Here is a 26,465-nt window from a genome sequence, read left to right as displayed (position 1 = left end):
GCATGCTGCGGAGTGCAGCCAAAAAAAAAAAAGGTTTTGACCCCTACGTACTAATCCCTGGCGTTTTCTATCTTTTAACTCTAATCTGATAGTTCAGAAACCCCAGGCCCCTGGCAAGATCGGGAGGTAGTATCATGCAGCTAGCTGAGCCTAGAGGGAGCAAATCCATCGCTGTTCACCACAACCAACCGCCCCCTCTGCCCCGCGTCCAGCCTTTGGAGAGCCCCGTACATGATTCCATTGCCTGAATTAGGAATAATAATATCTACAATGGAGTGAGCACACATGATGCACCAAGTACTTTTAATAACTTTTTTCCTCTGGAAAACCATGTTTATTTACAACTCCCAATTAAAGGTAATTTGAACAAGGTGGGGGGGATGGGTATTGGAATTTGTGAGTTAGCTACAAATCAGAAATAATAGCAAAGTAGATATGTACAAATCACATATCTGGTAAAGGACTTTTATCCAGGGTCCCAAAACTCAACAATAAGAAACAATTCGTGGGCTTCCCTGGTGGCGCAGTGGTTAAGAATCCGCCTGCCAATGCAGGGGACACAGGTTTGAGCCCTGGTCTAGGAAGATCCCACATGCCACAGAGCAGCTAAGCCCGTGCGCCACAGCTACTGAACCTGTGCGCTAGAGCCTCCGAGCCACAACTACTGAGCCTGGGTGCCATAACTACTGAAACCCGCACGCCTGGAGCCCGTGCTCTGCAACAAGAGAAGCCACCGCAATCAGAAGCCCGCGCACCACAACAAAGAGTAGCCCCCGCACGCTGCAACTAGAGAAAGCCCGCGCACAGCAACGAAGACCCAACACAGCCAAAAATAAATAAATAAAATAATTTTTTAAAAAAGAAAAGAAACAACTTGTGTGGTGATGGAGGTGTCAACTAGTTGTAATCATTTCACAGTATATATGTGTATCAAATCATCACACTGTATACCTTAAACTTCCATGTTGTATGTCAATTATATCTCAATAAAGCTGGAAAATAACCCTATTTTTTAAAAGCAAAAAATTTGAATCGACACTTTACCAAAGAACTCACTTTATTGTGCTTTGCTTTACTGCACTTTGCAGATTGTGTTTACAAATTGAAGGTTTGTGGCAACAGTGTCAAGCCAGTCTGTTGGTGCCATTTTTCCAACAGCATTCGCTCCCTTTGTGTCTATCTGTCATATTTCGGTAGTTCTCACAATATTTCAAACACTCAACCAGCAAAAAGATACAACTCGCTGAAGGATCAGATGATGGTTAGCAATTTTTTTAACAATAAAGTATTTTTTAGTTAAGGTGTGTATATTTATTAAAGACATAATGCTATTGCACACTTAATAGACTATGGTATAGTGTAAACGTAACTTTCACATGCACTGGAAAACCAAAAAATTCACGGGACTCCCTTTATTGTGGTGGCCTGGAACAGAACCCGCAGTACCTCTGAGGTGTACCTGTAGATGGTAAATAAGCACAGGAAAAGATGCTCCACATCATTAGTCATGAAGGAAATACAAATTAAAACCACTATGAGATACCACTACATATGTGTTTGAGTGGCTAAAATTAAACAAGACTGACAATACCAAGTGTTCGCAAGGACTTGGAGGAGCTGGAACTCAACTACCCTGCCAGTGGGAATGCAAACTGGTACAACCACTTTGGAACACAGCTTGGTAGTTTCTTAAAAAGTGAAACAAGATTTAAAATAATGTTTTTTTTTAATTAGAATTAAACAAAAAAGAAAAAAAGAGAAAAAAAAATGAAACAACACCTACCATATGACCCAGCCCTTCCACTAGAAAGCATTTACTCAAGAGAAATGAAAGTATATATCCACACAAAGACATGTACGTGAATGTTCATAGCAACTTTATTTGTAATAAATAGTCCAAAACTGGAAACAGCCCAAATGTGTATCAACAGGCAACTAGCTAAACAAACGGTGGTATATCCATATGATGGAATACTACTTGGCAATAAAAGGAATGACCATTAATACATGCAACAACATGGATGAACCTCAAAATAATGATGCTTAGTGAAAGAAGCCAAATAAAAAAAGGAATACATACAATATGATTCTATTTATATAAATTCTGAAAAATGCAAATTCATCTATAGTGACAGAAAACAGATCAGTGGTTACTTCGGGATGGGGAGGCAAGGAGGAGCAGGAGGCCCTGATTAGAAAGAGGAAGAAGCTTTGGGGGTGATGGAAATGTTTATCTTGATTGCAATAATGGTTTCACTGGTGTATATGTGTGAAAGTCATCAAATAGTACATTTTTAATATATGCAGTTCATTGTGTGCCAATTATACCTCAGTAAAGCTGTTTTAAAAGAAGCAACAGAAGAAAGCAGCTACAGAGGGACCTGCCCATAGTTTGTCACTGGAACATTGATTTCATTATCTCCACTTGATTTTATCATCTGGGAAAGGATTATGTTGCCTTTTTGGTTTTGTTTTTTAAGCCATTACAGAGGTTTTTTGTTTTGTTTTTTTAATTTTTATTGATTGATTTATTTATTTATGGCTGTGTTGGGTCTTCGTTTCTGTGCGAGGGCTTTCTCTAGTTGCGGCAAGTGGGGGCCACTCTTCATCGCGGTGCGCGGGCCTCTCACTATCGCGGCCTCTCTTGTTGCGGAGCACAGGCTCCAGACGCGCGGGCTCAGTAGTTGTGGCTCACGGGCCTAGCTGCTCCGCGGCATGTGGGATCTTCCCAGACCAGGGCTCGAACCCGTGTCCCCTGCATTGGCAGGCAGATTCTCAACCACTGTGCCACCAGGGAAGCCCGATTACAGTTTTTTTAAGTGTTTACTTTAAAATATCTAAACTTACGTTTTCTTACTTTTTTTTTTTGGCTGTGCAGCGTGGCATGGGGGATCTTAGTTCCCAGATCAGGAAGTGAACCGGTGCCCCCTGCAGTGGAGGCACGGAGTCCTAACCACTGGACCACCAGGGAATTCCCTCACATAGTATTTGATACATACAAAAGGCTGTGTGGAACCTTATGTGCATTAGGAACTGAGCTATAAATCGAACGCTCATGAACCCACCACCCAGCCTGAGAACCAAGGTATTACCAACACCTTTGCAAATTCCTGGGATCCTTCCTTTCCCCATTCCCACTCCCCTCACAGGGGCCATCATGTGAATTTTGTGCTTTTTCTTCCCTTGATCTCCTAAGAGTTTTATCACATGTGCTTAAATCACCAAACAATAGATGGTTTAGTTTTGCTTATTTTTGCTATCACACTGTGTGTCATTTTATGCAATTTGCTGTTTTCACTCAGCATTACATCTCTATGATTCATCTGTGTCATTGCATTATGTGTACTACAATACTTCCAATCCTCCCTATACCCTGCAGCTAGACAGGACATGGTCTACCTGGGGAAAACACAGCTTAGCAAGCTCACCCAGTCCAGGGGCCCAACTCTAGGGCCTCCTCTTCACAATATCGCGCTCATTCCTTCACTCAGAAAGCATGATTGAGGGCCTTCCGTGCACCAGGCAGTGACCAGGCACTGGACATACCGCCGGGAGCACGGCTGATGCCCTGCTGTCTTGAAGCACACATTCTGGTTGTCACCTCTCACCTTGACCCTCACTTGACTCGGCTATGGGCCAGCTACCCGAACATCCTGGGGTGCCCTAGCCTCTTCCTCTTACCCACGGAATGGCTAACGGAGGCTGATCTGACCCATCCCAGAGGCTTCTGCCCAGGGACGGCAGTGTGACAGTAGCTGTCACAAGGACAAAGACAGCCAGCTCTGACCCAGCAAGGCCATTTCCAGGAATTTATCCTACGGGACACTTGAATACGTACACAGTGGCACTGGCATAAGAGTATTTATTGCTGCATCATTTGTAATAGCAAACTAGTAGAAACAACTGAAATTTCCATCAATAGGGATCTAACTACAGTTAATTCACATTAGTTATGGGAAACCCATACAGTGGAATACCACTAGCTATAAAAGAACAAAGTGGGAGGCACTGATCATGGAAAGCTCTCAAGGACAGATTTTTTTTTTTTTTTTTTTTTTTTGGCCACTCACTCAGCTTGCGGGATCTTAGTATCCCAAGTAGGGATCGAACCCGGGCCCTGGGCAGTGAAAGCGTGGAGTCCTAACCACTGGACCGCCAGGGAATTCCCTCCAGGACAGATTTTAAAGGGCAAGATTAGAACAGTGTGTGGAATATATTACCGTGTATGTAAGAAACAGGGAAGACTAAAGCATACCATTGCTGCTTAAATATGCATAAGTACTTCCAGAAGGTTTATAAGAAACTGGGACCTGAATAGGAGACTTCTCATTGTATTTACTTTGTATCTTTAAAAAAATTGTGTACCTATGGCCAAGGGCTACCTATTTAAAAACACACAGATAAAATAACAATTTTGGTCTTTCAGTGCATATTCCCTGGCTTCTTGGCCTTTCTTCGGCTGGTGGCCAGACTTTGCTGGCAGCAAATATTTTATCAGGGGCCCCTGCTTCTCCCAGGCACCCCTGCTTTGGCACATTACATTCTGACACCCCCCAACCCTCCTTTAGAGTGTTGGGGCAACCTGCCACAAGGTGGCACTGTCTGCCGCCTGCTGCTCCATGGGCTGAAAGTCCTCTCCCGGTACCTGGGGTCAAGGGTCAGGGGTCTCCGTCCAAGGAGCAGGAGCTCACCTCCCCACCCCCTGCACTCCTTAATCCTGCACCTCTGCTAAGAAATCTGGAAAAACGAAGTTAGGAATCATATCCCAGTCACCCCCTCCATCTGGCCCATCAAATGCCCCCCCTCCCCAGGCTGGTGCAGACAAACCTTCAGAACTTGGAAGGTGCCTCTTTCCTTCCTTTGGGTCTCAGGGAGAACACAGGCGTGCATGCCTGGTTCACAGGAGCTGTGTCTCTGCCCCTGATCTGACTCCCTATTTCAAAACCCTCCCTTGTCTCTAAGAGAGCAGTCAGAGCTCTGCTGAAGGGTGGAAAAGGGGACAATATGACAACCATGAGATCGCCCGGGGTCCCCTGCCAGGAGCACTGGGGACTGGCATGCCATCTACCCAGCACACACCCACTTATCATTTCATTCATTTATCAAGTATTTACCAACAGCCCACCAGGTGTAGAGTTCTTATTCAAACACTTGCCTTGAACATCAGAAGGGAGATGATCGGGCCAAACTGACCCTGGACCTTTGCTCAAGCTCCTCCCCCAGACTCAGGCCTTCCCACCCTCCGCAGCTCTGGTCCTGTCTGTGCAACTGACCCCTCCTTTAAGGCCAGCTGTCATCCTGCCTCCTTGGCCTCACCTGCCCAAAGGCTCTGGTCAAGAGCAGCCTGGTCAGTGCCTGGGGCCACAGGGGGCTCCCTGGCCTGGGGGCGTGGAGCCCGCTAAGAGGGAAATGTGGGAGAATGACGATGCAAAGCACAAGGCGACCAACGGGTGGACGAATGTGCCCTCGAGATGCAGGCTCCAGCAAGGACAGCTCCCCTCACTGGGGGCTGGTCCACATCTTAGTAGGGACCCCTCTGGGAGCCCAGGGATGGGCACTGAAGAGACCCTCTGGGAATTCTTGTTAAATGGACACAGGCTAATCTTCCCAGAGTCTAGCGTGGTGAGCACACCCATGTTCAGGAATCCTGGCCTGACAGAGCAACTGATATCCAGGCAGCAGGTGGGAGGCCGGGAGGCAGCCCCAGGCCTGGGTGGGGGATACAGGTCAGGGCAGGCTGTCTCCGAAGGCTGCAGCCTCTCCGGGGCTGGGTGGAGCAGCCCTTGGCGGGCCTCTCCATAGGCTACCTGGTGAGATCTCGTATGAGACAGGGGTGCTCGGATGAGTCCCTCGTTTAGTGCCTCCCCCGGCCCCATCTGCATGACTCCTTGGCCACAAAAGAGACCTCACACTGCAAGGCTGAGGGCTCATCCTGAGCAAGGGAGCCCAGGAAGACACAGCGACCCTGAGATGCCACGGGGGGCCATGGCCTCCCCCTCACCTCTGCCTGGCTCCCCATGAGAGAGCCACCAGAACACTGGTGGCCTCCCTTCCATGTTATATCCACGGCACCCGGTGCTACAGGAAGAAAGGTGTGCTGGAGGGAGAGGTAGAGGGAGATGAGGCAGGTGGGCTCAGCTCCCCCCAAACCAGAGGAACCAGTGGAATAAAATCAAACTGGCTTTAATACCAATATAGTCTCTCTTTTAAATACCATGTTCCCCAGGACAGAGCACAGGGGCAGGCTCTTGGCAGGAAGAGTGGAAAGGAAATGTGGAACCAAATGGAATGGATAGCCCCGGGCCCGCCCCCAACCAGCCCAGGGCCCCTGCCAGGGGGCACTGGGGACTGGCTGCCCGCCAGGGAGGGGGAGGTGACAGCAGCTTCCTCTGGTCCAGTTATTGCAGAGGTGTGGGGTAGGTACCCCTACCCTCCCCAGCCCCCAAACTCTTCTCAGGATTTCTGCCCGTCAGACCAGCAGAGCCGGGGCCTGGGCTCCTCTGATCTGGGAGGGGCCCCTCTGCCTAAAAGAACTGCCGCTAAGGCCTGGGGCGGGCGGGGGATGCCCCTGGCCAGGCCGGCCCGCTGGCTCAGTAACTGTTCTGATGGCCCGTGAGAATGTAGAGGTTGCTGTGAGCCCCCGGCTTGCCAGTGGGAATGCTTTCAAGGATGATGTCTCTGGAGGGGAGAGAACCGGAGGTGAGCAAGGTGGGAAGACACTTGGGCAGCTCCACCTGGCCTGGAGAGCGTCTGAAGGGGAGGCCGGGGCACCGTGTCCTACCTGTGGGCCCCAAGCACTCGGAAGATCCTTGTCTCGTCTGTGATCTCCTGGGTCACCTGGGAAGAAAAGGGGCACTGAGGCCACCCCAGCGGGTCCTCTCCTAAAAGGTGGGGACAACTGGGTGGGGAGCCACCAGGTTCCTGAGTCTCACTCACCTCATTAGTGTCCAGGCTGCGGCCTTGCATCCCGTGGCTCCAGAAGGCCAGCACACTGTCCTGCAGACACACTAGGAGGGGCCAGGCGGCCATCAGCCCTGCACCTGCCCTGGGGACACTGGCTCCCCCAGCTACGGCCTGGGCCCGGGTCTGGGCCACAGAGGTCCTCACAGACTGGGCCGCAGCTGAGCAGGGTGGCTCTCCAGAGGGGCTGGGGGACCTGCCTCCTTGTCCCGCTGCCAACCCCGGGCCCCGGGGCCACATCACGTGCCCCAGGCCAGGGATACTCCCGCCCCCACCTCCTCCGTCTGCTCACTCACCCACAGTCTCAATGGGGAAGTCAAAGGTCAGCACAGGCGCCAGCGTCGCCGTGGGCTCGCCCAGCAGGTTGACGATCCTCACGCAGCCTGCACAGGGGGCGGGCTGGTGGGCGGGGCGGGGTGGCTCCCTTCTGGGGAGACAGACCCACCTGGCCTCCCTCACCACCCGCTTCCAGCCCCCAGCCCTGATACCAGGCACACTCACGGTCAAAGCAGACTAGGACTGTGTCCCTGTCCACCTGGATCACCTGCTGGGCTGAGCCCGGAAGCCCCTCTGCAGGCAGAGAAGGGAGACACGGCCTGGCTGAGCCACCAGCCCCACTCTGGCCCCAAGAGGAAAAGCTGGAGGTGTGCATCAGCCAGCTTTCACCACAAGTGCATTGCACAACAGCCGGGTGGGGTCACGATGGCCAGTCTCACTGCACAGCAGGGGAACTGATGTTTGGCAGCAAAGTGACCCATCGCAAGGGGCAGGGCTGAGGCCCAGGGAGGCTTGGGAGGGCAGGGGCTCTGCAGTCAGGAGAGCCAGGCTTCATGACTCGGTCACTGTGTGACCTCGAATCTCTGGGCCTCAGTTTCTTCATCTGTAACCCAGGCACGACGATGCCTACCTTGCAGGGCCATTGTGAGGATCAAGAGTAAAATCCCATGAGACCCCTGGCTGGGGGTCTGGGCCACCGCAAGGACTTGGTCCAGGGCACCTTCCCCTTTCTTTACCCACTGCCACTCACTCCGCTCCCCTGAGCTGTCCCAACACCCAGTGTCCTGCTTCCTTGCTCAGAATGGAGGCCTCTGGCACCCACCTTCCCCAGCTTGGCTCTGTCCCTCCAGCCCCTGCAGGGTTGGTCAGGTTTTCTTAGCTGCTGAGCTGAAGAGAGGCTGGGAGCTTCGGGTCCCCAAGGTCTCCGTGGCGCCGTAAGCTGTGAGGAACTTCTCCCTCTCCCTCTTCCTCTCCCTGTTCCTCTATATATATCACATGCACATGCACACACTCACACACACACACACATACAGCAGCCTGGCCCTCCAGCTCACCGGGTGGGAGGAGGACGTCCGGCGTCAGGCCAGCCTCCAGCGGCAGGACATGGAACAGGACGCGGCAGCCGGGCCCCTCGGGGCCCTCGGCCCCCACGCACACCTGCGGTAGCTCCTTCCCATCCAGCACCAGCGGCTCCAGCATCCTTGCTGGGCTGGGCAAGGGGCTGGAGAAGTTCTGGGGGCAGCAGGGGCGCTCAGGTCTCCATTTCTCCTCCCAGAAACCCTGACACCCGCCCGGGGGTCCCCCCACCGGCCCCGCACCTTCAGCAGCAGGAACTTCTGCAGCGGCTCATACCACTGCAGCAGAAGCAGACTGGTGGGCAGCGCGGCCAGCAGGAAGGTGCTGCCTGTGTGGGGATTCCGCACTGCGAGAGAGGGGCTGGTGGGCCTGGGGCTGTGCCCACCCGCGCCCACCCGGCCCCGCCCACCTCGCCCAGCTCTTACCCACGCGACACTGCAGGCAGCCTTTGGTGTCAGGAATCTTGGTGGACAGGGCAAAGCGCCTGTGGGGTGGCAACCAGGGCAGGCGTCACGGGTGCCACCCTGGGCAAGGCCCCCTGCAGAGCCCTAAGGGGCGGGTACTAACACCTTCCCCGCCTCACAGGTGGCAGACCGAGGCTCAGAGAGGTCAAGCCCCTGGCCCGAGTATCCGAGGAGCCATGAAGCTGTGAATTGCGCAGGATGTGACGCAGTGCTCGTGGCTCCAGCACCCCCTATACAGCCTGGAGCGTGTACATCCAGTCCAGGGGTTTGGATCACAGAGATACCTCTCACCGTGCGACTTGGGGCAAGGCACTGAACCTCTCCGGGCCTCGACTGCTTCACCTGCTTCACCTGCAGCTTCACGTGCAGTACCCTCGGGACTTAACCTCTCCGGGCCTCAGCTGCTTCACCTGCAGCCTGGGGATAACCGTGGTACCCCCCTCGCAGGGTCGCAGTGAGGCCTAAATGAGTTAACTCAGGGGAGGAGCTTACAGCAGAGCCTGGCACATCAGGTGCCCTCACAAAAGGCTAACTTTTCTCATCCCGTTATTATTACTTTTCCACCTATTTTCAGTCATCGAAAATACTTTTTAGGCAAAGGCAGGGTGTAAGTAAAGAAATAACTGAGAAAACGAGGGTGTGGGAGGGCGGCAAGCTAATGCAGCCTCCAGCTCCTCCGGCGGCCAGAGCACTCAGGGCCAGTCCCCACCCGACACGCTGCAAGTCACAGATGAGCAAGCCGGGCGGAGGAGATGAAGACTCACAAAACGGCAAACGCCCTGCCCTCTCCTGCTTCAGCTCAGGCTATTCCATGGGGTGGCCAGTGGGTGGCTCACCTTGGTGCCGAGGGAGAAGTGGGGTCCCTCATTTGGTTACTGTCTGTCCCCCAAACCCTCAGGGGACCTTCCGAACCTGTTTCTTCCTCTGGGGAACAGGGCTACACGTCAGCAGCCCTGCCACCTCCTCCCAGTGACCCAGCCCTGTCTGCACCCTCTGCTGGGATGTGGGCCCCGCCAAGGAAGCCAGCACCTCTCTCTCCGCCTCTGTCCTCACTCTCCTCTCTCTCCTTATTCCTTCCACTCTCTTTCCCAGCTGGCCTTCAGATGGGACAGAGGCGGATATTTTTTGTTTTTTTTTCCCAACAATTCGAGATCTCTGCTGTGATACTGTGATTTCCCAAACACACGCCCAAAGCTGCCTGTGACTTGGGCCTGTAATGGGCCTGTTTCCTGCAGGTCCTGGGCCAAAGCAGAGGTTGGCTTGGGACTGAGGTCAGGAAGCCCCAAGGCCACGGGGCTCCCGATGTGGTCCTCAAGCGAGCCCGCTGAATAATGGCCCTGGGCCCCTCATCTGCCCATGGCCCGGCCTCCCCCGCCCTCCCCACCGGCTTCCACCACCCACCTGTCATGACGATGTCTAAGCCCACAGCCCACCTTCCCCCTCAGAACTCAGCACCACCCCCCACCCCCCAGCCCCCGCCAAGGGCTGAGGTCCCACTTGCACATTTCAAACTCCATGTGACAACACTGAATTCTGCTCCACCCACAGCTGATGACAGCGCCATCCTTCCCATTGTCTAGGCCAAAACCTTGGAGTCATTCTTGACTCCTCTTTCTCTTCCATCCACCAACTGTCCGGAAATCCTGTTGGTTCAGCTTTCAAAATAAAACTGGACTCTGACCGCTTTTCTCCTCCTTCACGGCCTCCCTGGCCCAAGCCGCCATCATGTCCCACCTGATGGTGCCACAGCCTCCTGACGGGTCTCCGCGTCCGCCTGCGTCCCCTCCAGTCTCCTCCCAGCGCAGCAGCCAGAGTGACCCGTGAAAACCTCAGTCACGCCACTCCTCTGCAGTGGCCCTCAGGCTGCTCTGAGTCAGGGGCAAAGCCCTCACTGTGGCTACAGAGATCTCGGAGGCCAGCTCCCTCTCACTCCATCCATCTAGACTCACTGGCCTCCTTGCTGTTCCTCATACAGGCAGGCCGGCTCCAGCCCCCCAGATACCCTCAGGACTTGCTCTATCAACCCCTCCGAGTCTTTGCTCAAAAAGCACCTTCTCAGCGAGGTCCTTCCTGACCACCCTGCTCTTCTCCACGGGGCACTTTCCCCTCTGTGTCACCACCGCATAGACTCCTTCTCATGTCCACTGTCATCTGTCTCAACAGGAGAGTCTGGGGAATATGAGGGTCTCCAGTTCCCAGGTGTATCTCACGCCCAGGACACTGCCTGGCGCATGCTAGGTGCTGAATGGCTGAATGAGGGACTCTACTGCCCCATAAACGCACCACACAGTCTGCTCTCTGGGGGTCTCCCAGTCCCTCCCTTTCCCTCCAGCTCACTCTGATTAGTCCCCAAATCCTGTCAATCCCACTTCCTAAATATTGCTGGAGTCCATCTAGTTCTCACACCGCCTGGGGTCACTACACCGGCCTCCTTTCCAGGCCCTCTCGTCAGCCTCCCCCTCCATTCATCCTTCCCACTGTCACCAGAGCGGCCAGCAGACGCTCCTGGTTCCATCTGCCCAGACAAGCCCCCCTCTCCTTCCCCCAGCTCCAGGAGAGGGCACGGGACGCAGGCCTGGGCCCTGGCTCCTCATCCCCTTCCACAGTGACTACCCCGGGGGTAGGCATGGACCTAAGCTAGGCCAGTGAGAACTGGCCCTGGACTTTTGTGGGGATTACTTGGAAACAGAGGTTCCAGTTCCACTGGGTTGTTAGCTAGTGGAACGCTGGCCTGGACCTGCAGGCAGCCATCACTGGACAAGAAAGCCTGAGTGAGAATGAAGGTGACAAGAGGAAAATAGAGCCAGGAGATGCAGGAAGATGCCTGAAGATGCCATTTAAGCCTGGATCCAGCTGGGCATGCAGCTGACCCTACTCCTACACTAGCCGTTAAATTCCCTTTTGTCCTTAAGCCAGCGAGTTGAATCACCTGCAACAGGAAGAATCCTGATTGATGTACAGAGGGACCCTTCTAAGATGCTCCAGGTCCGCTGCCAGGCAGACAAAGCCCAGATCCTGGGCCTGGCGTCAACGGCAGGGCTCTGCCACCTGTGCAGCTTCCTCTTGGGCTGCTCCCCCCTCCTAGCTCGGGCCAAACACCTTTTAACTCCCCCGATCGCCTACGAGAATTCACACTTGTTCCTCCCACTGCTAGAAGGCTGTTCCCTAACTCATCTGCCTGGAAGACCCCCAACGCTCTGTCAAACTCCACGAGCTCGCCTGGCCTCTCTGAGGCCTCCCCAGCCCTTCCAGCTCTCCCTCTGGCGCACCTCAGTCCCAGGAGCTGACTGTCAAGAACTCATTTGATTTGTCATCCCTAAGCCCAGCCTAAGACCCGGCGCATAGTAGGTTCTCAGGAAACATTTGCCCCACAGCCTACCCACCGCAGCTCCCAGAGCTTGCCAGGCACGTTCACATGCCCTGTCTCCTTCCCTCCCGACAGGCCTGGGTGCAGGGGGAGGGGAGGCTACCAACTGTATTGACCTATGAGGAAACCGGGCCTCAGAGAGGCCAAGTGACGTGTCTCAGATCCCAACAGTCTCAGTACCGGGAAAGGCTGCATTCCAGCCCTGGCTCTGTCCCTTTGCCTCTCCCTCCTCCCTCATCCCCGCAGGGCCAGGCTCCCCAGGGTCCCTGACCTGGGGATGATGCGTTGAGTGAGGCGATTGGTGGGGATGGAGAGGGGGACCTGTTGCTGTAGCCGCCGCTGCTCAAACAAGCCTGGGAGGTCGTGGGCCCAGATGTGCGTGGATTTCCCTGCGGAGGGATGGGATGGAGGGGAGAGGGGCTCAGAGAGTGTTGGTGGGTGGGGCGCTGGCCCTGCCCCCGCCTGCCCCAACTGTACCTGAGAGTGACAGCAGCACGTTGTTCACGCAGTAGAGCCAGGCACAGCGGTGCGAAATCAGCTGGAGGCCACAGAGCCATAGATGGACAGGGGTCAGCACCCCAGACGCCCAAGGCCCTCGGCCCTCCCCCGCCAGCCGGGCCTCACCTTCTCCAGCGTATCCTCATGCAGTTCATGCAGGTTGAGGGTGTAGATGCCTTCCTCGGCCCCCACCACCAGGAACTGGTCTGCAGGTTTGGGTATGGGGTCAGAGGTCAGCCATGTCCCCTGGCCCAAGCGGGGGATTCCCAGGCTCCCGCTTCCTCCCTGCCCCCGGCCTACCCCGGGTGACAGGGTGAACCCAGGTGACAGCAGCGTGGATCCGCAGGGGGCAGCCATTGAAGACCTTGGAGAAGCAGGCACCCATCTGGAGAGGAGGCAAGAGGCTGATGAAGCACTAGGTGGGGGGGACGGGGCGGGGGAAGCCGCAGGCGGTGGGGCAGCAGGCGGTGCAGAGGTGGAGCCATGCGCAAACACTTACGTGCACCTTGGGGGTCGGGGGGAGCCCATGGCAGGATGACCTCTGGGAAGGAAGAAAGGAGTCAGGGCCACAGCCCCAGCCTCCCATCTCCCCGACCCCCGCTACTGCACCGCCTCACCTCATGATCTTCCCGGTGCTTCATGGTGGCCCAGGCAGTGGAGAGCAGTGGGGGGCTGTCAGGGCCTGGGAGAGGTGGAGGTGCGGTTCCTGCAGGCACAGACCTGCCGTGAATTCCGGTCCTGGACCACCCCCTACCTCCCAGGGCCCGCCTCCTGGTCCCCCGAGCCTGGGGCTCACCTGGGAGGCTGGATTGAAGGTCCTCAGCTGGAGGCTCAGTGGGGGACGGCTCCAAGAACGGGGCCCTCTTGATGGTTCCTATGGTGTCATCTGGGGAGTCCAGCTCCTGGCAGGAGGGTCAGGGAACCCAGCCCAGCTGTTAGCAGGGGACCCTGTAACTTACCCCCACTCCAACTGCACCCGCTATCGCACTGCCCCCCATCCCCATCCCCCGCTCCCCTTCTCTCCGTACCTTGAGTTCCAAGGCTGGCCGGATGGTCAGGCTCCTGTCGGGGACAAATCAGAGGGAGACGAGGTGTGAGATGTGACTGGGTCCTGAGCCCAGCTGCCCCCCACCTGCTCCGGGCCCTGGCCCCTCACCTTTCCTCCAGGGCCTCCTGGACTGACTGCAGCAGGCTCCTGGGTAGGAAGGGAAGGGATCAGAGGTCAGCCTTTCCTCCTGCCGCCCCCCCCCCACCGGCAGCTTCCCTCCCCCTCACTCACGCGCTCAGCTCCTCCTTTCCCAGCAGCGTCCACTCCTCTTCCCACTGTGGGGAAACCGAGTCAGAAAGACCGGGAGGGAGGCAGAGAGACAGACAGGCAACATGAGAGAGTGCTGGAGAGATTGTGGGAGAGAGAGATGGCAGACAGACAGAGATGGAAAGTGAGATCGGTAACAAGCAAGAAGACTGTGAGAGAGACAACAAGAGGCCGAGAAAGTGTGAAAAAGGGCCAAACAGACAAACAACGAGAGAGAAGGAGACAGAGAGACAGTGAGAGAGAAGGGCAGGGAGGGACTGAGATGGTGGGGGTGAAGAGAGATGCCGATAAGGAGAGACAGCGAGAGAGCAGAGATGGTGAGTCCGCCAGCCCAGCAGTCACAGCGACCGAGGCAGAGAAGGACGTGCCGAAGGGGGCGGGGGCGTCCTCAGACAAGTGACAGGCCCACGTTTTAGAAAGGCGTGGTCACCCTGCCACCCCCAGCCGACTGTCCAAAACAACCTGCGCCAGGAAGGAGCCCCCAGGCTTCCGGGTCCCTGGGCGGACAGGCCTGCTTGGACAGCTCTCCCGGGCCCGAGGGCCAGGCTGCTGCTGCTGCAAGGCTCCTGAGTTTGCGGTGCTCGGTCACCCGCACAGCTCCCCAGCCCAGCCCTGCGCCCCACCCTGCCACACCGCCAGCCCCTCACCGGCTCGTTCAGTGGGTCTGTTTCCTTCCTTCGTGGGGCGCCAAATTTCACCTGGTGAACTGGAGGGCCCAGATCCAGGGGTTAGGGCGCCAGAGCCTCAGGACCGACCCCGAAACTCTCACCAAATCCACACGCACAGCCCCCCAACCCACACAGCCCCCCGCCAAAGCAGACTCACACTGGATCTCCGAGGGGGTTCTCTCGGCTGGGCCATGCTGCCCCCGGGAGTGAATGGTGTCGGGAAACATGTCGTAAGCCTACGAGAGAACACAGACAATGGAGACGTGTCCACGCCCACCTCACACCAGGTACTCCTTGAGCTGCTTTACACACACTGATGTGTTTGTTTTCACGAAAACGCCCTGAGATTATTGCGAGATTAAATGGCACCCTCGTTTCACAGATGAGAAAACCAGCACAGAGAGGCAAGTAACTCGCCAAAGATCACAGAGAAAGCAGAAGATGGCTTAACTAGGGTCACGGTCATGCTGGGCCAAGGGCAAGAACCTATCACAGGGGGGCGACAAGGAGGCAAACCAGCTCAGGGAAGATTCCTAACGGGTGGGCTCGACCAGATTGAAGCTCCATATGCTGGAAACATACAAGCTGAAGGGACCTTGACTTCTGTCATCTCTGCATGCCTTATGACCAGACCAGGCCAAGACCCAGTCCCCAGCTGCTCTCACTTACCTCCAGGTCACAGTCTTCTGGGGAGGGGGTTCCCAGGTGGGGGTCATTGGCCTTGTCCAACAGCTGTGTGAGGAGAGCCCGAGGCAACTGCTGGGTCGTGAAGGGGTGCTGGAGGATGGAGGGGGTGCAGGTTGGTCCCTGGCCTCCGGGTCCCTGTTTCTGAGCATCGAGCCCCCTGCCCCACCCCTCTACCTCCCACCTGCAGGAGCTTCTCTGCTGTTGGCCTCTTCTTGGGGTTCTTGGTCAAGGCAAGCTTGAGGAAGTGATGGAAATACTGGGTCCTAGTGGGTACAAGAGACCCCACCCGCAGGCCCAGGTTAGCCCTCAGGCAGGCCATCCTGCCACTGCTCCAGAGGAGTCTGCTGGGCCTGCCCAGGAAGGAGCCAGCCTGAGGCCGAGGGCAGCTGGCCTGAGCAACACTGCTATTGCGACCCGGCAGCGCCTCCGTCATCAACCATCTGCCCTTCTTTGTCCACGCTGGTCCCCAGCCCAGAAGCAGGGCCCAGGCCCCTCCTGCGGATGGTCTGTGGAGGCCCAGAGAGGGCAGGGCCCTTGAGGCTGCACCCCGGGGGGTGGCAGAAGGCTCCTCCGCCCCCATGGGGCTGGGCTGAAAAGGGGGCCCCAGCAAGGGATGTGGGCCCTCACCAGCGAGTCTTGTCTCTCAGCTTCGGCGGCTGGAAGCTGCTCTTTGACATCAGCATCAAGGCCCTATGGAGACCACAGGTCAGGGGTCGAGGGTCACAGGGCTCTTGGGGTCAGGCAAGGGGCAAGTATTCAGCTGACCTCATGGGGTGCAGGTGGAAGAGAGGGGGCTGCAGCTCGCCCAGCTCGATGGCGGTGATGCCCAGGGCCCAGATGTCACACAGCTCATTGTAGCCACCTTTGCGCTCCACGGCGGCCACCTCCGGGGCCATCCTAGAGGCGGGGTCACAGATGAGATGGCCGAGTGCCCCACTGTGGCCCCCACCCCCTCAGCCAGAGGTGCAGGCTCACCAGTATGGAGTCCCAATGAAAGACCTCCTCTTCGCCACAGATGCCGTCAGCTCGCCTGACACCCCAAAGTCAGCTGCAGGGAGAAAGAGCTGCTCTCATCTGACCTCTGGCTGCCACTCCCCACCCACGTCCAGGGCTCAGGCTCAGGGTGCACTTGGCAGGGCTCAGAAAATAGGCAGCCCAGGTTCAGCCACAACTGCCACAGGCACAAGGCAAGGCCAGGTCCCCTCCTGGGAGGGGTCAAGCACCTTCCCTCCATGACCACGTGCCCGGTCCCATGTTAGACTCCCTACGGACCCAACCACATCCAACTTCTAACAGGAAGGGAGAACTGTTTCACTTTCTAAATGGGGAAACTGAGGCTCAAGTGGTAAAATGACTTGCTCAAGGACAAGCTGCACTTGAAAGTAGGCTCTAAGACTCCAGGAGCTCCCATAGAACCCTCACCCTGATTGTGTCCCCAGGGTACTGACCCAGCTTGACATCTCCCTGGAGGGTGAGGAGAAGGTTGGCTCCCTGTGGGAATGGAGGAGAGAGAATCCCGTCTGGTGCCCCCGAGAGCCTCCTCCTCCCTCCCACGATGCCCTTGGCCAGACCCCTACCTTGATGTCTCTGTGGATCTTCCCCTGAGAATGCAAGTGGTGCAGCCCCTGGGGACGAAGAGGACCCCCTGAGAGCAGCTACCCAGTATATCCCACCTCTCCTGAACCCCCTCTCAGGACGGGGGCCCCCCACCCAAGCTGCTTCCTCCTCCCCTCTCCCCAAACAGGAAATGACTGAGCCAAAAGGGAAATGGGCTGCTTCCGGCAACACGGCTGGGGCCCCTTCCCCCCAGGACCCACAGCCCCTCAGGCACCTTTGCCTGAGCACTCCACCCACCCCACCCCCCAACACACACACTGGCCAGCTGGGCTCCCTGCCCTGCTCCAGGGGACTGGGGGTGTAAGTAGCCCTATGGGCCCAGCTACCTTCAGTGCCTCTCGGCAGACATAGGCAATCTGCCGTTCCTCCAGGGGCCCGGTGGCTGAAATGGGAGGGGTAAGGGCTGGCAGGGGGGTCTGGGGGGATATGTTGACCCTCCCAGGCTCCACCCTGTGTGGGGTAAGCAGCAGGCATTGCTGGTGAAAGGGGAGTTGGCCACATCCCCTCCCGACATAGGCTGGGATATACAGCCCAGAAGAGGATAGCATTTCTCTCAAGGTCACACAGCTAGTGAGAAGTGGAGAGGGGCCCAAATCCAGGGCCCCAGCTCTCCCCTCTTGCCCTGTGTTGCGGTGGGGATGGGAAGAAGGCTGTGACCCTCTGTGGCCTGGAGTCCTGGCCCTCACCGTGGTAAATCTCCTGCAGGGATCCCCCTCCGCAGAACTCCATGCAGATCCACAAGCGGTCATTCCTGGGGTGACACAGAGCTGGGGTGGGCACATGGCAGGGCCATATGGGGGCTGCCTGGGGGCAGGCAAGGGGATAAAGCAGCCTCACCTGAGGTAGCTGCCAATATAGGCCACCACATTGGGGTGGCGGCACTCACGCAGGATGGTGATTTCCTGCTGAAGGGAGCTGATGTCGTCCCCTGGGAAACACAGGGCATCATGAAGGGGGCCGCCTTAACTCAATGCCCCCATCTGCAAAATGGGCACAGAGTGCCTCTCCTCTCCAGGGCAGACAGGTGCCAGCGGACAGTACCTCCCGGGGCCTGCCTCTCAGGGGGTCTCGGAAATGTCAACTCTCACACCGCGCCCGCTCTGCGGCCCTCTGCCCTCCCTCCAGCGCTGAGGCCCTGGCTCCGGGCCCTCACCTGGGTCTAGCTTGACTATCTTGACCGCGGCCAGTTCGGACGTGACCGTGTCGCGGGCCTGCAGGGGCGGAGGGGGTGAAGCGAGATGAGGAGGGGCGGGGCTGGGGGCCGGATCCCGCAGCAGGGCGCGGAGCGCGTACCCTCCTCTCCTCTCTCTCGCCCGTCCCGCCGCCCGGCGCACCTTGTAGACGTCGCCATAGGTCCCGGCCCCCACGCGCTGCAGCAGCTCGAAGCGGTCCCGCGGATCCTGCAGCGACACATTCTGCAGCAGCGCCATGGCCCGGCGCCGGGCGGGCGCGAGCTGCGGAGCCGCGGAGCCGGCGCGGGGCGGCGCGGGGCGGGGCGGGGCGGGGTGGGACCGCCGAGGCGGGCGCCGGTGGCTCCGAGGCCGCGGGGGCGGGGCCGGGGCCCGGGGCGGGGCCAGGCCGGGGATGCCCCGCCGCCCGGCCGGGAGGAGGCGCCCGCGGGACCGGCCCTCGGCGGCTAGGGAAAGTCCCGAGCCCGGGACGAGCTGATGGTGCCGAGGCTCTTCTGCCAGCCACCGGTTCCTCGCGCTCTACAGGTTGGGGAGCCCGAAGCCCGGAGGGCCGGAAGGCAGAGGAAAGAGGGGGAGCTCCACTCCCAAATTCCCAGATGAAACACGGACAAGTACTTTTTTTTTTTTTTTTTACAAAATGTATTCATCTTCCTTGGAACTGAAAAATAAATCTATGTACAAAACAGGAAGCGATCAGGCTCCCCTCACCCACTCGCAAACCCCTGCAGATTTCCTCCAGAGTCCCCCGAGACGGGATGGACCCCGGGGAGGTTCCCAGAGGTTCGGAAGAGAGGTCTGCTCTGATCTGGGGCCAGTTTGGTCAGGAAGCGGGTGGGGCTCAGGATTCGCACACGCCGGGAGCGGAGTTTCGTGTCCCGGACTCGCGACAGGGAAGGGAGGAAGCTAGGATTTCCAAGTTCTGGAAGCGTTACTTAGGTTCTTTGCGGTAGGGGGCTTGGATTCCCAAGGAATGGAATTATTGAAGTGCGGAAACGTACTCCTAGGGGCTGAGCGGGGTCCTTGGTTCCCGGGCTGTGGGTGGGACCTGCGCTCCTAGAGTTTAGGGTGAAACAGCCCTATGGGCTGGAAGCAACCCTGAGCCAACACTGGTTAGGCCGAAGGTTGGAGCCTCGGTTCTGAGATGGAGCCTGAGCTTCCCGGAGTTGGACCTTTAAAGATGGGTGAAGGACTCAGGGTAAGGTTTCAATTGGCCGGCTGGGATCCTGGGGGATGGGCTCTATATTCCAGTGACTGGGCAGAGCCCTCGATTCGGGCGCTGGGTAGTCTACTCTGGGAACCTGCAGCCTGAGTTCCGGGTAGGGGTGGGGCCTGGAGGCGGGGCCTAGGCCCCTAGGCCAGGGGCGGAGCCTGGGCTCGCTAGGGGGGCTGGGGTGGAGCCTCATCCTGATTGAGGGCGGGCTCCGAGTGGGCCGATACTGAGACCCGGGTACTTCAGAGGCCCTTGCGCTGCCGCTTGAGGAATGAAAGAGTGTAGTCACTAGGTGTAGACACCTTCTGCTTCTTCATCTGCACTTGTGACTGCGCCGTGAGCTGCAGCTTGATGGCGCTCGAATTGATCTTGGTGGCCACAAGCAGCTCCTTCATGCCCTTCATCTTCTCGCTCTGAAAAGTGAGCACCGGACCCTCCGGTGGCGGCGAGGCGGCGGGCGCCAGCGCCGGAGCCGCGCTGCCGCCTTCAGGGCCGCGGGCAGTGCTCGGGACGGTGCCTGGGGGCTTCCGGGGGGGTCCTGGCACCGCACCCTGGCCCGCGCCTGGGCCCTTGTCCAGCGCCGGCTTCTTAGGCGGCGGAGGCTCCTCAGGCTTGGATTCCCGCCGCGGGCCCCGCCGCCGGCCTTCTCGGGCTTCCTCGCCCCACGGCTCTTCTGCCTCGGCCGCCTCTGCCTCTCGGCTCACTATGCGTACCTTCTGCCGCACCTGGGCCGGATTTGGGGTGGGGGGGGCAAGCGGAGGAAGAGGTTGCAGGCCAGTGGGTGGAACCCCAAGACCCGGCCAAGACCATCCTGTCGTGGAGCCTCGGTCTCACTTGCACCCAAAGGGGATGGGCAGATCCCCTTCAGGGCTACAAAGGTTCTGACTCCGCTGTAGCTGCTGTCACCACCTGTCCTCCCCAGCCACCCTGCACAGCTGTCCCTCACCTGTCCCTCAAAACGGCCTAGGGACTGCACAAGGAAGGTGGCCCAGCCCACGTGCAGCACGGGCGTGGGACTGCCCTCTTCCCATTTGCAGATGCCATCGTAGAATCGCAGCAGATGGGCGAAGCACTCTGGGTCCTGGAGGGCAGAACCCTGGCTCTGGGTGCCCTGGGAAAGGGGGAAAGGAGGGCACAGTTCAGACCCCATTACTCACCCCTCATCAGAGGGCACAGGCCAGACCTCTCGCCTGGACAAAGAGCCCTGGCTCTGGCAGATGTGAGCATAGATGGAGAGAATTCTTAGAACCGCCTTCCTTTTATAAAACCAGTCCTTAGCCAGGACTTGGGAGGAGGGAGGAACCATCCCTTACCTCCATCTCACCCCCTCAGCTGAATGAGTGACCCTGACAGAGAAAGAGAGGGGCTTCCACCCCATTTACCTCAACTCCTCAAACCCAAACCCAGGCCCTCAGCTACTGCATAAGAGAACACAGCTATCTGCCTGAGCTGGGCCACCTGTCCCGTGCCATCCCCAGTCCCATGCAGCAGTCCCACGTCCTGTGACTGGGAGCCCTGCTCAGGTGGGAAGGTGTACACAGGCTGGTGGTCCAGCCCTTCACCTGGGTCTGCTCCCCTGGCCGCTCCTCGCCGGCCTCCAACAGGCTGGCAGCCTCCTTCAGCAGGTTGGGGATGACATCATTGGCTACTTCAAAGAACTCCTTGTAGATCTCCTCATCTTCACGGCAGTAGTTGTAGCTGTGAGAGCAGCAGGGCACTGTGGGGTCTCAGACATGGTGGGTACCCCCAGGGACCTGGCAGGGGATGGAGCCCCGGTTTCTTTTCCGGGGTCATCCAGGGACTGAGTGAACGGTTGGGGTCCTCACTCCAAAATGGTGGTGTCTGTCAGCCCAGAGCAAGAGTGAGGAGGGGGGTGGGGAATGCAGGTTCCACAGCTGGATGACAGTGGTTAGAAATTAGGAGGAGGGGAGGGAAGGAAAGGCGTGAAGCTCTCATCAGGGGTCCCTACCTCTTGGGTGATGGTGGCCTTGGCTGCCTGCTGACTGGATGGAGAGGGGATAGGGCTTGGGACCCAGGCCTCCCTCCTGGACGAGGGTGTTTGGAAATTGGGTGGAAGGGGAAGAAAGGCCAGGCTGGGGCCCCGTGGGGGGGATCCTCACTCCTGGATGACAGTAGCCGTGTCGGCCCAGGCCTGCAGGGCTTCACGCACATTGCGGTTGCGACAATGGTAGCCAGCCAGGTACATGTAGGGGTAGATGTGCTCATCCCGGTAGTAGGTCTTGGCTGAGGCAATGCCCTGGGGATAGAGCAGAGGGGCCTCAGGGAGACAGCTCCCAGCTGCCCCAGGTGGCACAAATGTCCCATTGGATCACACCCAGGAGGAGCAATAGGAAGATCCCAGAGAGTCTCATCTCCCACGTGACCTCACCCCGGGCCATCCTCTCTACCAGGTGTTCCTCCCTGGGTCTGTAGGTCTGCATTGGGCTGGCCTTCCAAGCCCAGCCCAATGTCCCTCCTACCCGCAGCCCCACAAAGTTAACACCCCCGCCTCAGTGCTCTCACAGTGTCTGACCTCCATTATACTCCAAGAAGGACAATGATAGGCAGTAGAAAAGGTAGGGCCGAGGGGACAAATCCGGGACCTACCACTCCCAGGCAGGGAACCCAAAACACTCCTCAGACAGCCCTGACTGCCCTGAATATTCACACGGTAAATACAAAATGGGGACTGGATGGGTGGTACCCCCCAATACACACAAAGTTCTTCTTGCCTCACCTGCCCCCTCCCAGTCCCCAGATAGAAGGGAACCCCAGCCATCGTTGCACCTCCCTTCTGTACCCTCCTGAGATGTCCCCACCTTGTGGTAGAGGGTGAGTGGGTCCGGCCGGCCAGGGGTAGGCTCCAGCTCCTCCAGATCTGCCAGGTTCCCCAGCGCCATAGGGTACCTGGGAAAGGCTCATGAGTCCAAGCTGCCCCCCAGCCCACCCCGAAGCCCAGCCTGGCCACTTCCCTCTACTGACCTTTCCAGATGTCCCAGGTCATAGAGCAGCCAGAGCAGCTTCTAGGGGCCAAAGGAGAGAAGTGTGAGCTGGCGGGAGAGAGGGGGGTCCTCAGTCTACCAGGCAGACGGAGGTCCAGCACCAGTAGGGACCTCCCACCAGGTGGGAAAAGCCAGAATTCAGAACTAGCCCCTTATTGAAGTCAAAGCGCTTTCATGTCTCAATTCTCCCCTCCCAAGAGCCCCAGGAAAGTCCAGGCCAGGAATGATTCACCCACATTACAGAAGGGGGAGCTGAAGCTCAGGAAGGGAAAGCGCCCGGGCCCAGGGTCCCACAGGCACCCCTCACCTGCTGCAGCTGCAGCAGCTCCAGGGAGTCAGTGTGCAGGTCAATGGAAGGGTTGATGGCGCACACCATAAATGCCACCTCCATCTTGCGGTCACAGCGCATGTATGATCCTTTCAGGTACAGCCAGCTCTTGGGAGAGGACAAGACCAGATGTCTCACGATGGCCTACCTGTGCCTGCTCTAGGGAATGACGGCCAGGAAGGGGACCCTCCCCTTCCTGACATATGTAGGTGGTGATAGGAAGAGGGGAGCATGGCCCAAGAAAGCAGAGCTCCTTGGGTGGCTTGGGCTAGGGGAGTATGGGGAGGGGTGCAGTACCCGCTCAGCCACACCCGCGTTGACTGTCTGGCCTCTGCGGTCCTCGTTGCCCTTGCCATGCCAGGTGACCTCAGCTGTTTGTTCTCCATTGGGCCCAAACACTACCCAGGCATGGTCCTCAGACAAGGCCAGGTGGACATCCCGGAGACCCAGAGCCTGGCAGGCCCCCACCACGGCAAAGGCCACACCAGAGCTGTCCAGTTTGGTGCCTGTGGAAGGGAAAGTAATGAAAGAGGGTCCTCTGAGCTCTGGCCTGGGGGAAGGGACCAGGTAGTGATGGGCCATGCACCCTCCCACACTCACCTCCAAGCCTGTGCTCAAACCTCAGGCACTCCTGCCCGTCTTCCCTCTATCCCTTTCCTCCTACGTGTTCAGAGACTCTCCCTCCCCCTTTACGTTCCCCATCCTCAACAGGAGACCTTGGATCTTTTGTAGTTCCACCCAGCTTTTGACCCTGTCTCTTCTCTTTCTCTGCAACTGTATTATATATTTCTGCTAATTAAAGAATTTCCTCGTTTTATTGTACCTATTAGGTTATAACCGGGGACGGCAAAAACAGGACACTAGCCAACACTCTTTTTACACACCCACTGGCAGACACTCCCAATTTCTCTCTGTATTCTTTTCCTGCTAAGCTCAGAAGCAGCCTCAGATTCCTTCTCAATATGGCACTCCAGGACCTGACTGCCAGTCAACTGGGCTTGGATCAAAGAGGAAAGCTCTTTGCAAGCCCTGAGCCTTCAGTTTCTTGAGGTGAAGCCCTGGTCTGTTCACTTTCAAAACATGTTCATAGATATTTCATGGAATTGGCTCAAATGTAGCCCGATTTTGGCTCCTCACTCCCTAAATCTGCTGCTGCCCTCTGTGCCTCAGGCTGGGCTGCAGGACTCCTGTAGCTGCTCAATGGCAGGGAGGGGGGTGCTGAGGGGGCAGAGGCTGGGCTAATGGATTTGGAGTCAAGTGACTGGGGTCCAGTCCCAGCCTTGCCATTCTGTGTGACTTTAGAAGATCACTTTCCCTCTCTGGGCTTCAGTTTCCCTAGCTGCAAAGGGGGACATAACACTTGCTCCACCTCACAAGGCTTACAGGTCTCAAAAGGGCTCTGTAAACCACACAGTGTTGTGAAAAAGTGGGCCAAGGTTCACACGTGAGACAGGATTCTCGCCCCTTGCCACCTGTCGGGCTCCAACCTGTGATGAAGCTGAAGAGGGACTGGATGTGGGCCCGATCCTTGAAGTAGGAGCGGCTGAGGCTGTTCCAGATGACATCGGAGACCTTCTTTACCAGCTCGCGGCTGGAGACGCCCCCCTCTCGCGGGTAGAGAGACAGGTCGACGGCGCCGCGGATCTGGGCGGTGAAGCGGGCATAGAGCGCGGCGATGATGGACAGGTCGGCCACGGGGAAGTAGGTGAGGCCGCCAGGAGGGTCGGGCGCAGGGCTGGGCTGAAAAGTGAGCTCGGGCACGTTGGTGGGGATGACGCGGTTGACAGCTAGGAAGTGCTCCACGAAGCCCAGTACCAAGGATAGGAGCACCAGGTCCGGCTCCTCTCGGCCCAGCTCGGCAGCGAACAGGCGCACCACGTCGTCGATGGAGCGCAGCGGGAACAGCGTCTTCTGGGCGGCCTTCAGCCCCATGGCGGCGGGCCTCGGCCTGCGGGCAAGCGTGGGGAGGGAGGGTCGGGTGGGCACGGCCCAGGAGTCCCCTTCCCAGGCTCGACTAGCTTTCCACACCCCCCTACACACTCACAGACACAATCCCTTGTTTCCCCGCCCCTTCACGCTCCGCTCATCTGCTCCCCCTCTTTCGTCGAAGAGACCCCTCAGCCGAGGCTGCGGGGCCTTCTTGTCCCCCACAACCCCAGGAGCCCCGGTCCCGATGGGGGTGCGCCCCTAGGACCCCACTGAGGACTCCCAATGGCCGCCCCGCCCCCTCTCTGCGCCCATACCCCCAGGGCCCTAGAGTCCGCCCGGAAGGCGCCCCTAGGCCAGGCCCCCCAAGTCCCAAGGAGAGTCCTGGCCTCGGTCCCCCGCGCCCACCTCCGCGCTTACATCCCACACAAGGCACAGCGGCGCCCGCCGCCTGGAGCCTGCTGGGAAATGGAGTTCCGCCCCCTCGGACCGCACTGCCTGCCGGGAAGTGGAGTCCGGGGCCCGCCCCTGTCCCTGCCAAGTCTTGAAATGGTGGCTGGGCCGGCCAGTCCGCGGTGGCTTATGGGAGTGGTAGTCCCGCTGCTCTGGGCGCTGCAGAACCCAGAGGTAGATGAGGAGCGGAGGCAGCGCCACCTTCCTGAGGTCCTCAGGGATTGGTCATTCCATTTCACGCAGACCCAGGTAGGCAGGGGAACCGCAGTGCGTTCTGGGAGTTGTAGTCCGGAGAGTGAGCAGGCATCCTCAGCACTTGCTGAGCTTCTGTAGGTTATCACGTGTCGGCAAGATGTGATGAAAACGGGTACTTTTAAACACTGCTGGAGTACTGTAAACGTGTTCAGCCATTGTAGTTGGATATTTATCGGTATCCATTAACACGTAAATGTGCCTACTCTATGTCTAGTTTTCTGTCCATGAGAAAATCTAACACGTGTGCAAAGAGGAACATCTAAAGAACCATTGTAGTTATTTGTATACAAGAAGAGTAAAGTAGCTCTATGCATCCTAAAATGGATCTTCAGGGCAAATTGTAGAGGGGAAAAAGCTACAGAGCGATATGTATGATAGGGTAGTATTTATATTATCATTTTAAAACTTCAAAACAATACTAAATTTCTACAGAATCATTCATTCACTTATTCATTTAACAAACAGATTCTTGGTGCCCATAATGGGCCAAGCACTCAATCCCAGGCACTGGCTATGTAGCAGTGAATAAAAGAGATAAAATTCCTGCCCTACTTCACCTCTGTGGGTTTTTTCCAGAAAAACCCATAAGTCTAGCCTATTCATGAGAAAACATCCAGCAAACCCAAACTGAGGGACTTTCAGACTGCTCATACCTGACAGTTCCCCTCAAAAGTGTCAAGGTCATGAAAGACAAGGAAAGACTGAGAAACTGTTGCAGATTAGAAGACACTAAGGAGGCAGGACCACTAAATGCAACGTGGTGTTCTGGGTTGAATCCTGGACCAGAAAAAAAGGACATTAGTGGAAAAACTGGTGAATAGGGTGGCTGACTGTCCCAGCTTGCCCAAGTCTGAGGGGACTTCAGGGGAACGGGACTTTCAGTTTTAAAACTAAACCAGTCAAGTCTTGGGCAACTGTGAGCCCTACTTATGAAATTCAAATAAAACCTGTAGCTTCGTTTATAGTTTTCATCAGTAAGTTTTAATAAATGTACCATGTTGTGTAAGATGTTAACATTAGGGGAAATTGAGTGAGGGGTATATGGAAATGAGATCACCAAGGACTGAGTTCTAGGATACCCCTTCATGTAGAGGTTGGGAGACCAGGAGGAACCAGAAAAGGATTCTGAGAGGGATCAGCCAGAGAGATAGGAGGAAAACCAGATGGGCATC

The 26,465-nt window shown here is 57.2% G+C and overlaps 2 protein-coding genes across 11 annotated transcripts; both read right to left on the bottom strand.

The window, feature by feature from the left end:
- Positions 1 to 6,167: 6,167 nt before the first annotated feature.
- Positions 6,168 to 18,450, bottom strand: MAP4K2 (mitogen-activated protein kinase kinase kinase kinase 2). Of its 8 annotated transcripts, XM_082344032.1 has the most exons (32): positions 18,264 to 18,443; positions 18,083 to 18,140; positions 17,767 to 17,857; positions 17,616 to 17,680; positions 17,256 to 17,311; positions 16,890 to 16,937; positions 16,761 to 16,803; positions 16,288 to 16,360; positions 16,078 to 16,209; positions 15,940 to 16,002; positions 15,494 to 15,575; positions 15,295 to 15,402; positions 14,783 to 14,861; positions 14,605 to 14,663; positions 13,922 to 13,965; positions 13,799 to 13,837; positions 13,671 to 13,704; positions 13,439 to 13,544; positions 13,260 to 13,348; positions 13,142 to 13,183; positions 12,943 to 13,027; positions 12,769 to 12,848; positions 12,622 to 12,682; positions 12,416 to 12,533; positions 8,739 to 8,797; positions 8,556 to 8,659; positions 8,292 to 8,469; positions 7,462 to 7,530; positions 7,257 to 7,343; positions 6,937 to 7,007; positions 6,782 to 6,837; positions 6,168 to 6,678 (listed from the first exon to the last, which is right to left on the bottom strand). In XM_082344032.1, the coding sequence occupies exons 1-32, from the start codon at positions 18,357 to 18,359 to the stop codon at positions 6,591 to 6,593; spliced, it is 2,463 nt and encodes an 820-aa protein (XP_082200158.1). In that variant the 5' UTR covers positions 18,360 to 18,443; the 3' UTR covers positions 6,168 to 6,590. The 8 variants fall into 8 exon arrangements, with proteins under 8 accessions (XP_082200158.1, XP_082200159.1, XP_082200160.1 ...); XM_082344033.1 differs by lacking the exon at positions 17,256 to 17,311 and having other exon boundaries at positions 16,735 to 16,803; positions 18,264 to 18,444; XM_082344034.1 differs by lacking the exon at positions 16,890 to 16,937 and having other exon boundaries at positions 16,761 to 16,776.
- A 552-nt stretch (positions 18,451 to 19,002) lies between these two features.
- On the bottom strand, positions 19,003 to 25,148 carry MEN1 (menin 1). 3 transcript variants are annotated; one of them, XM_082344111.1, is made up of 10 exons: positions 25,006 to 25,148; positions 24,147 to 24,607; positions 22,957 to 23,165; positions 22,639 to 22,767; positions 22,312 to 22,352; positions 22,149 to 22,236; positions 21,450 to 21,586; positions 20,892 to 21,027; positions 20,276 to 20,440; positions 19,003 to 20,054 (listed from the first exon to the last, which is right to left on the bottom strand). In XM_082344111.1, coding segments are annotated over exons 1-10 (1,851 nt in total). In that variant the 5' UTR covers positions 25,008 to 25,148; the 3' UTR covers positions 19,003 to 19,571. The 3 variants fall into 3 exon arrangements, with proteins under 3 accessions (XP_082200237.1, XP_082200238.1, XP_082200239.1); XM_082344112.1 differs by having other exon boundaries at positions 24,994 to 25,103; XM_082344113.1 differs by lacking the exon at positions 25,006 to 25,148 and adding an exon at positions 24,903 to 24,922.
- Positions 25,149 to 26,465: the final 1,317 nt, after the last annotated feature.

The sequence above is a fragment of the Balaenoptera borealis genome, assembly GCF_965194805.1.
Source record: "Balaenoptera borealis genome assembly, chromosome: 11".
Lineage (NCBI taxonomy): Eukaryota > Metazoa > Chordata > Mammalia > Artiodactyla > Balaenopteridae > Balaenoptera > Balaenoptera borealis.
The sequence above is the reverse complement of the archived record's forward strand: the minus strand, read 5'-3'. Positions and strand labels throughout refer to the sequence as shown.